This window comes from Magallana gigas, chromosome 3 (assembly GCF_963853765.1).
Source record: "Magallana gigas chromosome 3, xbMagGiga1.1, whole genome shotgun sequence".
NCBI lineage: Eukaryota > Metazoa > Mollusca > Bivalvia > Ostreida > Ostreidae > Magallana > Magallana gigas.
The window spans coordinates 9,931,598-9,944,502 of NC_088855.1; the positions used below are offsets into that span (position 1 = coordinate 9,931,598).

General features: G+C 34.2%; 1 protein-coding gene across 2 annotated transcripts; it reads right to left on the reverse strand.

The window, feature by feature from the left end:
• Positions 1 to 356: 356 nt before the first annotated feature.
• LOC105328590 (cytoplasmic tRNA 2-thiolation protein 2) lies at positions 357 to 12,767 on the reverse strand. Of its 2 annotated transcripts, XM_011429519.4 has the most exons (15): positions 12,637 to 12,767; positions 9,342 to 9,413; positions 8,173 to 8,311; positions 6,865 to 6,925; positions 6,280 to 6,389; positions 5,651 to 5,832; positions 5,097 to 5,232; positions 4,749 to 4,798; positions 4,522 to 4,603; positions 3,984 to 4,075; positions 2,200 to 2,263; positions 1,517 to 1,728; positions 1,230 to 1,293; positions 755 to 813; positions 357 to 491 (listed from the first exon to the last, which is right to left on the reverse strand). In XM_011429519.4, exons 1-15 carry the CDS (start codon positions 12,690 to 12,692, stop codon positions 431 to 433), a joined length of 1,440 nt encoding a protein of 479 aa, XP_011427821.3. In that variant the 5' UTR covers positions 12,693 to 12,767; the 3' UTR covers positions 357 to 430. The 2 variants fall into 2 exon arrangements, with proteins under 2 accessions (XP_011427821.3, XP_011427822.3); XM_011429520.4 differs by lacking the exons at positions 9,342 to 9,413; positions 12,637 to 12,767 and adding an exon at positions 8,939 to 9,089.
• Positions 12,768 to 12,905: the final 138 nt, after the last annotated feature.

A 12,905-nucleotide genomic window follows, 5' to 3' on the forward strand; every position in this document is an offset into this window, starting at 1 on the left:
CCAATAAAGCCCCAACAATACAACATTTGCATTTATTGGATTGCATATTACAAAGATACTGAAAAATTTGTTGATGCCTTTAAGTATTGTTGACTTGTTTTTTGTTGTTTTTTTTACCAATAATTGATAATAGCATTGACCAATAAATAATCTGTTTTGGGTAATTGTGTAAAGGCTGGGAAAATAAACTGAGAACAGTTTCAAAAATCTAGATCGTTTTATTTTGACTTTGAAAGATAAAATACAAATTACAACTGTGACATACTATTGTAATAACTAATTTTTAATAACAATACTCACATACTTATATATTTGGAACATATCTTTATTTAACAATTTAGGTTTTCTTTAAATTATTAAAATTTTATTTCTGACATTAATCTGTCAAAGATACTGATTGACAGAATCAAGGATGGCTGTAGTCTGGTTATTAATCTGGGGTGTTTGAGGGGTCCAACAGAAAATCCTCAATTTCTGACTTCATTTTTGTTCTGCAATCCAAAATCAGAAAAACAAAGTATTTATTTGTTGCACTATTAGTAAAATAGTTTTTTTAATTCCTATAATCTATAGAATCAAACTTTACATATAATAAATTATAATAAGTTTTTATGAAATACAAAAATAAACCTCTCTAATTTGAAGTCTTATCATAACCCTGTTTATCATTATGAACTAGTTAGCTGTGCTATGATTGGCTGACTTCACTTTTCCAGAAATTCCCACTGTTTGAGGTAAATATTACGAATCATACCTTCGCTGTCTCTGACTGATATCATCCAGGATATGTTTCGGCAGCTTACTGACATCACCCTGTATAAAGATTCAACTCATCATTAATGCAATCAAGATTCAATGGAAAATGTTAGCATATGAAAGTAAATATCCCAGAAGAGCAATTGCAAGTCATGATAACATTTTCAAATTTAATACTGTCTTTTTTATTTCAACTTTTTATGAAAGTAATTTCACTTGTACATTTACTTCTAAAATTCAATTATAAACCCAATTGCTAGTTGTAATCTAATGCATAAGATAAACATATAATTTTGACCAATCATTTAGGCTGGCTAACATTCAAATTGAATACCTTTAATTCAATACTTATCTATTTCTTGGACAACTACTAATGACATTACTGATCAGATATTTTGTACACGCAATATGAAAACTGAAACAAGAAAAATATTTGATAGTAAGCATATACATGTGTATAGTAATGGACTAACCAGGTCTTTGATCAGTAATCTACAAGCATAACACAATGCTGACTCAACTTCATCACGCGTCAGCCTGAAAAAAAAAATAAAATGTACATTAAGTCTGCACCAATATCACTTACTGTATTTATATCTAAAAGCACACTGTTATAAAGTTTTAAGAAGTTTTGTAAAATATTCTGTACTAATTTACTGAGAGAAAGCTTCAATCCTAGTATAAGAACAAAAACAATTTCTGTATTTGATCCTGATTCTGGTAACACTAATCACCCCTCTTCCTTCCTTAGTTTGCTTACTTTGATTCCTTTGATTGACAGCTTCCATCACCCCGCCCACAGCACTCAGATTCCTTTTGTCCCTCTGACTGACAGGTTTTGTCTCCACCCCCACCACATGCTGTATCTGTACTAAATATAGATAGGGTGACACTGCTACAGCGAGACACAGTCTCAGAGAACCTGACGGCACTCAGGGCTGAGGACGGAGGTACGTCTGTGTCGAGGGGGGCCTGAAATGTCAGTTAAGATAGCATGCGAATCAACTGCGCAACTCTAACTATTTTTTAAAAAAACCTGTCTAGACAGTAAATACTAGCCACACAGACACTCTTAAAGAAATTCTATTTGTGCCAGAAAACATTGCAAGGTTAATGAGATCTTAACTGTTGTGACTATTAGGGTACTCTTTGCTAATGCACTTACAAAGGCTCTATCACAAAAATAATCTGCATGAACCAATTTTAAAATTACATGTCCTTGTATATTGATAAATAAAGTTGTCACAACTAAGAGTTGGTTCACAAAAAACATCTGTGTAATATTACCTAGTAACCAGAATATTTCATATGGCATAAATATTTAATTTCAGTGGTGCAACTACAGGACATCTATTCATGCATCTTGGCTCTTTTTTATGTAGTCATTTGTAGTTATATAAAAGCTACGGACTTTATCAACAAATAGAAACAAGGCTGTAGTACCTGACAGATTGCACATTGATTCTCCGAAGAACTCTTTTTTTCTGTGTGTAATTTTTCACCTGTCCTGCAGAAAATAACAGAAAATAATTTCTCCTAATTTTCAAAATCTTACTCATTGGACAAGGGCAAGAACAAATAATACGGTAATTTTATTTATATAAAAAATAATTAATAAGCAATGTACAATATATAGTTTAGCAAATACTAAAACATCTTTATTTGCCTATTGTTTATTGCTTTAATTGGCATCTTGAGGTTGGGGCTTGATATAACATAGCTCATGATGTCGTTAGGTTTCAGATAAAAGTAACATACATCACAATATTACTGGTGGTTTAGAGTAATTGAACCTACCTTATTTCAAACTACAGGTTGTTTAGGGGAACTTGTGAGATTTCATATAAAGGTAACATAAATGTACATCAAGATATCAGTGGTGGTTGAGGAATACTTGAATCTATCTCATGATGAGGGTACTATGATATTACAGGTTTTTCAGGAGTACTTGTGAGTTTAAAAAATTAAATCCTTTACTGAGCCATGAAGGTGCTTAAAAGCTTAAAGCCAGTGCTTTTCCCCAGTTTCCATAGTGTTAAGCGGGTGAGAGTCTTTGACTCCCCCTAGATGGGACACCAGTCCATCACAGACTAACCCTCAGTATAATTTGTACCTAATTTTAGCTGGGTGGACTGAGACAATGCAGATAAAAAATTTTGAGGTTTCAGAAAAGTTAAAAAAAAACTAGAGGTACTGTGAGCAATCTCACAATTGATACCCCCCGCTAAGATAAAAATCATAATGCGTGTATTTTTCCAATTATAGAAAATATTGGATGAATCTATTTCACCGTGTATTTTCTATAAATAACAACTGCTCTATTTTTTTTTAAACTGTTGGTCATAAGCAATATTTGTGTGAAGTAAGAACACTCAATGCTTCTCCATAAGAAAGAGAATGACTGGACATAATTTTTGCACTTTTTCTGCCAGTGACCTTGACCTTGCCTAAATGACCTTGGATCAAGGTCATGACGCACCTTTTGGTCCTAAGCAATATTTGTGTGAAGTTAGAACATTCAATGCTTCTCCATAAAAAAAGATAATGACCGGACACGAATTTTGCACTATTTTTCCCAACGACCTTGACCTTGCCTAAATGACCTTGGGTCAAGGTCATGACACACCCTTAGGTCATAAGCAATCTTTGTGTGAATTAAGAACTTCCAATGTTTCTCCATAACAAAGATATGGACGGGACATGAATTTTGTACTTTTTCTGCCAGTGACCTTGACCTTACCCAAATGACCTTGGGTCAAGGTCATGACAAACCCTTAGGTCATAAGCAATCTTTGTGTGAAGTAAGAACTTCCAATAACTCTCCATAAGAAAGATATGGACTGGACACGAATTTTGTATTTTTTCTGCCAGTGACCTTGACCTTGCCAGAATGACCTTCGGTCAAGGTCATGACACATCCTTAGGTCATAAGCAATCTTTGTGTGAAGTGAGAACTTCCAATAATTCTCCATAAGAAAGATATGAACCAGACACAAATTTTGTATTTTTTCTGCCAGTGACCTTGACCTTGCCCGAATGACCTTGGGTCAAGGTCATGACACACCCTTATGTCATAAGCAATCTTTGTGTGAAGTAAGAACTTCCATTGTTTCTCCAGAAGAAAAATATGGACCGGACACGATTGCACAGACAGACGGACGGACAGACGGACAAGGTGATTCCTATATACCCCCCAAACTTCGTTTGTGGGGGGTATAATAACCTACCTCATGATATTACTGGTTGTTGAGGGGTATTCAGCCTGTAGTTCGGTCACAAACCTCTCTGTCAGGTGCTCAATGCTCACGCTGTCTGCTGCCTAAACCACCAAGAAGTCAAACTTTATTTCAAAGGTATTGAATCAATATCCAACAGGATATGTGCATGCTTGTAGCATTATCTACAGCAAATTTTCAGTGGGGCAAAGTTAAATTTCATCTATGAAGTGGTAAACAGAACTACAGCATCCCACACCAATGTTGAGTATATTGCCAAACATAGGAATCTCTTTAATTAGAAGGGAAATTTTCAAAGTGATAAGATTTAATAGCTTTATCAATTATATACACTACCACCTCATGTTATACATATATTATACTGATAAGCTGTAAAGCTTAAAGAAATAAAGAATTGAATTGAATTGAATTATGTTTGTAATTATCTAAATGAGACAAAATTATAATTTTCTTGGGAGATTACAAACGTTCTTTTACAGGTCAAAATATAGCTCAGATCATCTATTTTGTTTTAAATACATGCACATACTTTGGTTGTTATCCTTGGAATGAAAACACTTGGCACATTATTCAGGATGTTAAACATGGCCACTTCTTTACTGCTGAAATCCCTACAAACATACAGCAAGGTCAATCACTAATGGAAAGATTAGGAACTGGTACAAATATTGAACATACATGTACATAGCAAAAAACAAAGTTCGTCTTGACTCAAATTACTCTAATAATGACCAACCACAACAACAAAACTCATACCTGATCGGTCTAACTATGGTAATGTCATTGCATCTGTTGTCTGCAAATGCCTGTTGATAAAAAAAGATGTGTCAGTTTCCCCCTACATATTATTATGAACAACACTTCTTATCATAAAGATATCTTTATAGATACATGTAGTATAACATATTTTCCCTCCAAGTTATTTTCCATTGACAGGCATCTTGGAGCTGGTTAAGTCAGTGAATTTTCCTAGTTGAGCAACCAATTTCAAACAGGTTTGGGAGAAGTACACAGGGAGAATTTTTTAACAATAACACAATTACACTTAAGAGTAAAATAATTCAAATCTACATGTATATTCACAGAGATGGATTTTTGTCTTACAGTATCCATGGCTACATGGGCCCCCCTGCCCTGAGCGATGTCAGTCAGTAGTCGGACAGCCAGTCTGGTGCTGCAGTCCCCCAGCATGACCTTGGAGTAACCTTTCTTAAGGGCAAGGTCCATCAAAATCTTCTGCCTGCAATATATATTCCAAACACTGTGAAACACTGCTTTCCATTACTGCTTGTTTATACTATATAATATTTTTTCTAAAAGGTATTTTTTTCAATCCCAGTGTGATATGGTTCTAATTTACACTGTCCTTGAAATATCAAAATAAATGTACTAACCTTAAGGCACTACAGTTAGTATACTCATATTTGGCTTAAAATTTCTGCATTCAAATAAGCAATCCACAACAAAATAACTTTTATAAGTTGATACTTTTAAAAGCCCTAACTCAGTAACCTTTTACATGTTCCAGATGTAAAAGTGCTGATAGTACAGTTTGATTCTGAATCAAGGCAGGTAATAATAGACTACAGTGAACAGTTTGATTCTGGACCGAGGCTTGTTATCAGAGATCTGAGAGAACAGGTTGTTCCTTAATTTACCTGAGGCTCTTGATGAGGTCCTCTTTGGCGCTGACAGACTTGAGCGAGTCCATCAGAGCTCGGAGCTCCTCCTCCGCCTTGTCATACCGATGGAGTTTGGTCAGGTCCTCTACCGAGGTCATCGAGTCTGTGTCTGTCTGGTCGGCTGTATTTGTGACAGCCTCTCTTTCTAGTTCCATGGCCTGCAACATATAAACAGCAGTACATGTACAACATTATTTGTTATCACAGAGAAACCCATCTTAATAGCCAACTATGTGATTTGTCTTATGGTCCAGTCTGGTTGTGATCTATAATTTCATGATTATTGACAGTTTATTCTGACTACCTTTCTAACATTTAACACTCTTGTTGCAACACATGCATAGATTTCTCAAACACAACACAAATCTCTAACTTTTATTTTGTTTTCCTCCTGGCATATGTACAATCAAACTTTGTCATCTCAAACTAGATGGGACTGTTTAAAAACTTCGAAATATCGAGGGTAAAATATTTTTAAAAATAAGTGTTTGGGACATACAACTCACTTTGACATACCTATTATATTCAAGATATCAGTGTTAGAGATATCAAAGTTCAACTGTACCTCACTCTCAAGTCACCTATGTCACACCTGAGACACCTACCTGTTCAAGGGCCTTCAGGTAACAGGGGAAACCTGTCTTCTCCATGATTTCTAACACCTGAGTACAGTTAGCCAATCTCTCTTCAGCTGACATCCCAATGGTGGCACCCTCTACAAAGGTAAACAAATGTCATACCAGGTACATTTACATGTATTTGTTTACTGTTTCTGTTCTTATGAATTTCAAAATATTAAAAAATAACCCGTCTATATCATGTTTAACATGTACCTGTAAATGTGCAAAACTTTATAATTAAAGTTTGTTTGATTAATTTTTTATTTGCTTTAATCTCTTTAAATTTACGAGTACTTTGGAACATGAGATAAAAGTCTTTATTGATTTGCATCTTTGGCAATGGAAAATATAGTAATTGTTTCATACATAAAATACATGTACTGTAATACATGCATCTCAATGCAAGTCTTTCCCCCAGTAAATCAGTGAGTGTATTAAAACATACAATAAAAATCGATTTATATCTGTGCAGATCAAGAACCATGCATACAAGCACCTACACAAAATAATACCCCACTTGTGAATGTCATTTGCATTATACCAATGTAACATGACTTAATACACAATTACCATCAATAAAGACAAGCCCTGGCTTAAATCGTAACTTCTTGTGAGCACGCCCACTGAGTCCCTACAAAAAGACGACAATAAAAAATTACACAGAACTTAAAAAAAGAAAAAAACAGCCACTGCTCGGGTACAAAATATTACGGTAGGTTGGAGAGGGTTATATCAGAATTCTCTTATCTGTTAACACTGTGTCATGAACTTAAACAAGAGGCCCATGGGCCACACCGCTCACCTGAGGAACAATAGGTATGATAAAATCAGCTTAATGGAGTCATAATACAAACAATCTGGACAATGTACAATAATACATGTAGATCCTGTATAAATAAAATCCATTTTTCCCCCTGGATATTCTTATGTTTATAATCATTAGTCCCTTTTCTAACAGGATGATTTTATAGTCATATCACATGTTGAGTATTGCAGTTCTCAAAAAGATCCTGAACAATTGTTTATATATGGGATATAAAGCTACATCAAACTCTGAACCTTCTTGTGAGGCCGAAGAATTGTCCTGACGCCAAAGTCTTAACAATTATAAAGAATCATCTGGCTGATTAGTTTCTGAGAAGAAGATTTTTAAAGATTTACTCTATATATTCCTATGTAAAAAACTTTAACACAACACCCCCCCCCCCTCAATGTGGCCTCACCCTACCCCCAGGGATCATGATTTTCACAACTTTGAATCTACACTACCTGAGGATACTTCCACACAAGTTTCAGCTTTCCTGGCTGATTAGTTTCTGAGAAGATGATTTTTAAAGATTTACTCTATATATTCCTATGTAAAACTTCAACCCCCCCCCCCCCCATTGTGGCCCCACCCTACATCCAGGGGTCATGATTTCCACAACTTTGAATCTACACTACCTGAGGATGCTTCCACACAAGTTTCAGCTTTCCTGGTTTTCTGGTTCTTGAGAAGAAGATTTTTGAAAATTTCTCGAAATTTTTCATTAATTTCTAATTATCTCCCCTTGAAAACAGGTGTGGCCCTTAATTTTCACAACTTTGAATCCCCTTTGCCTAAGGATGATTTGTGCTAAGTTTGGTTGAAATTGGCCCAGTAGTTCTTGAGAAGATGTTGAAAATGTGAAAAGTTTACGGACAGACGGACGACAGACAAAATGTGATCAGAATAGCTCACTTGAGCTTTCAGCTCAGGTGAGCTAAAAACACTATAGAATACAGTTAAAAAATTCATACTTCTACAACTAGCAGTTGAAATTGAGAGGACCATTTTTCCCCACATGCAGTAAATAATGTGTAAAACTAGATCAGGATTCACTGATAGAATTTACTTACCTCCTGAATCAGGTGCAGCAGACAGCTAGAGGCCTGACCCCCCGACACGCCAACAAGGACCGACTCCCCATCTCTGATCAACTTGGACTTACCAATGGCTGCCCGGAATTTGTGGGTGACATACACCATGAAACACTCCCTGTTCAAAGATTTCAGTAACACTGCATTCAACATTCTGTAAACTGCTCATAAATATTTTTTCATGGGTCAGAACTGTACATATGCACATTCATGCTGTTTAGAAAAAATAATTAAATAAATCAATTTTGGATTATATGTATGTTTTTATTTTATTCTTTTGCTCTGGAGAATCAAGATACACATAATTGTTGTTTACAAGAGAACAACTTTTGATTTCTTTGTCGGTATCAACTTTATTAAATACCAAGAAATATTAAAGAACAATATAACCCATATGAGGCAATTTTTTCCACAAAGATGTTAAGCTAACAAGCAAAGAATAGATGTAATTTGACCTTTGACCTCTTGACATGAAAATCAATAGGGGTACATGTTTACCAGGTTTGGAGTTTATCAAGCAAAGGGCTCAAGATCCTAGTCAGATATTACACATATCTTTCTGGTGACAAGAACTTTGATCTTTGACCTTTGACTTTATACCAAAATTATTCTGTATCAGGTTTGATGCAGCTTGTTTTATGGTTTCTATTTTAAAAGAAATGAAGATACCTACCGGTACCCATTATTTTTAAATATAGATACGGTAAATAAAATACTTTTTTTCCAGAACTCTAATATCACCTACCTAAAGCCATAAAAATGTTTGTGAAAATCCCAGTCTCTTTGCAAGGAATTTTCTCGAGTTAACTCCATACGTCCAGAAACCAATAATTTGATCAGTTCATATTCCCCTTTTTTGGTATTTACTTTACAATACTTGTTTACATTAAATCACCTTCTATTGAAGAGGAAAAGTAAACAATGCTCCTGTTGTACTGCCAAATAGTCATTGTTGCTCATTCATTTAAATCACACAACAACAGTTTATTGTACAGTGTGTCTACATCAGGTGGACAGTCATTGTCACATCAATGGCTTCTAATTCACTGTATTTTAACTGTTCAAATACCTTTTTATGTATTTTTAGGAAAAGAACAAATAAAACCTAGAGTACAAGTAATGTTTGTTTTAATTTCTATTGAACTTACTTGCAGAAAGCATCATTGACTCTGGTCACCAGCACTGCTTTCTTCTCACATTTCATGCATGTCCTCTCCTCCCTGTAAATAAAAGGGTCCAACAATAATGCAATTATTTTTTAAATGAAGTTTGAATGTATACTATTGTACCAGTATATCCAAATTTTGAAACTATTTTGACAAGTCGATATCTTAAATGCATTAATGTAGTAATGATAAAGAAAAGAACAAAACATTCATTTATTTCTCAGTGTTTACATGCAAATAGCTGCAGGTCTGTAGCTCCCAGTCTGAAAAAACTCGGATGGATGACTTGGGTCGTCCATCCGAATTTTTTCAGACCGGGAGCTACAAACCTGCAGCTAACATGCAAACTGTAAGACATCACAATCCAATTAAATTAATGCAATGCCAAAGATTTGCTCAGGAATGAACAACATTCATACTTAATTAAAGGAGAATGGTCTTCACCAGGCACGGCCTATTAAAAAGAGAACCCCAACCAAACCTTAATTGGGTTAACTTTCCATGTCTGCTTGGGCCTTTGCGGGTATGATAAGGCAACTCTCCACAATCGATTGAGTAAAAATTCCTCTGATCGATATGATGTCACAATAAGCAGCATGATGTCATATTATAGTCAGAAACATGTCGATTTTAACTTTATCTCTGGTTTAGATTATAAAAACTACAGGAATAAAATATCGCTAGAAACTCTTCTAACTGAATATATCTTCGATTTCTTTGTATTACGTATGATTATCATTGATGACGTCACAAGCATGTTTAATAGAGAAGATCATGTCAGGAGACAAATCATCGGAATGCAGTATAAACAATGCCGAAATAAGACTTATTTAATACAGATGCCTAAGGTTTAGATGAGTGTCAGTTAGGATATAGTCACGATAATACGGGCATGGATATTTTGTTTTATCAGCGAGTGTAATAAGGTAGGCAGAATGACATTTGTATGGCTTGACCAGCCTTTCCTCTGTCAGTGTGTACAAAAAAGGCAAAAGTGTAACACTACCCCGGATATTATGAAAGATGACTTTGGTAAATATCAACAGTATATGACCTAAACTACTTGAAAAGCGCTGCTAGAATCCTGTGCTTCATTGTTTTAAATGAAAAATATGTAGTATTTTCAATGAAATTAAAGAAGTTGAGAGGGTTTCCGATAAATATTGACAATATTTAATTTATGCGATTAACAATAGAATTCTAGCAGTAATACTAATAAACATGAACTAATTGCCAATCAAATTATTGTAGCAAACATACAAATGAACTTCGGGGTAGTGTTACACTTTTTGATTTTTTGTTAAGGTAAAAAAGTGATCTATTTTTAACTGTCACGTGATACCATGGCACGGCAGCTTCAAAGATCGAGTCGATTCTTAAGTAGAAAAATAATATCTTGGTGAACACATTCACTTGGTATTAATATTCAGCACTGTTTTCATAATAATAAACAGTTTTTAAATTGATCATAATTTTGAAGGTCAATAAACTCGGAGTTCCCTTAACCTACCCGGGTTGGGGTTCACATACCTGTTAACCTTTTAAAGCTGGTAGAATCTCCCACTAATACTAATTTCACTGAGAAGATTTTGCATAAACAATATTTGCTCATGTAATATTTATTTTGCTCTTTTTATTTTATTGCATGCATTTTAAATGTAATCATTTTTAGGACTGTCAGTTTGTAAGGACAATTGTGTTGCTGTCTTCAGAACATTGTTAATATTAATTTGTTGGCTTGGTATAAAACAAGAAATGAATGATGTCATTTCTCATTGTTGAATTATTGTCTTATTGTTCAGTATTGAAAAAGAAATACCAATGGCAAGTAGGATTAAACATTAGAAATTATTTTACTAATTCTAAATTGACAGTGGACCCCTGTTTACAAACTACAGTATCCGTTTTGATATCATCAATAATTATGTTTATTGTTTGTCTTTTATCATACCATGAATTTTCCCTACAAATTAGTTCTCAATATCAGCTTAGAATAATTATGAATTCTGTATACTCTTAGTTGCTTTAATTCCACAGTGTTAAAAATTTCAGGATTTCTCAAAAAGTACCAATCACGATAGTTTTAATTTTACGTTGCAAAAAAATTTAAATTAAAGAAGTTTACTAGTATTTAAAATTCACAAGGGTTTAAGGTAAGGTTTGCAGCTTGCAATTTTTTTTGGATTTGTACCAAAGTTACATACGATTTTGTTCACTATACTAAAGTCCTTTTTCACATGAAATTCAAATGACTTTGCCAGACCCGTTTTATAACTACAAAAGGTCAAAGTCATGATTTCAAATTTTAATGTTGATAAAATGTAAATAATTTCAAGAAAATATATACATTTTATATGTGACTATTATACGGGTTATTTATGCTTAAAATGTTCAAAATAATGTCACTATTTATATCATGATTCATTTTTTAAAAATTTTAATGAACAACTTAGTCTTGGAATAAAATGCACAAAATTGGACTGATATAATGTAAACAAAAATATGTTTACTTCTTTGAAACCTTTCCAAGTCCACCAATTTCAAGAAAAACTTACCTTAGTATATGAGCTGGTCCTATGATATTGCGGTAGTTAAATCATTTTGCAAAAAAATCTATCAATACGGAGATATTTCCAGAAATTAATGTTATTGCGAGTTTCCTCTATTATATACCCGAGTGATGTTCAGTGTGCCTCTATTTACTATGTCTAAAAATATCCTGACGTCAAATGTCAATTTCAACGCGTGTTAGTTTACGTAAACTGAAATACCACGATACCATAGAACCCGCAATATGAGAGGAAACATTTATACATGTACATGTGTAATCTGGTGTTTCTAAAACACTATTCAAAAATATATGACGCGGACTTCGTTTTTTTGTGGAAAATTAATAAAATGCTTTTGTTCTGTTACTTTTTCAATGAAACTACATAACCCCAGGAAATTTCAAAAACCCTATACCAGATTATGACGTCATATAAATTTATCGTTTACTGAGCTGATTTCACTGATCAAATTCTCGCTAAGAGTACAGGACTGTTTTAGGGCAGGGAAAGTCTATGGGGGTGTGTAGTTTCTGCTGTGCTCGCCCCTACAGTCCCACCGTAAAACATATTAGCATAGGGGTGGTCTCATAGTAAGAAGACAAGCCTTGTAACATGTGGACACAGTGATCGATGTCCAGTGATCGTGACACTGTTTTATCAATTACATTGATGAACCTTCTTCTTTAAAAAGGGATGTAAAATTTTATCAATGATATAAAATTACATACACAATCTTTTCCTTGCGTGCAGGAGAAACATCTTCGCCTTCTTGTACACTACACATTGAAATAATATAGTTCAATGTTAATCGTACTCATAAATATCTATCATAAAACAGGTGACATACAAACATCTTGATGATGTAGAAAATACGACAGTGATATTAGCTCGCACGAGGTTTATTCTTCTGTAAATTTCTCTATTAGACTGTACAGCAATGAATATGTACAATATCTGCAGATATCTTAATCATGTTATTAATTGCAAAGTACCCAAA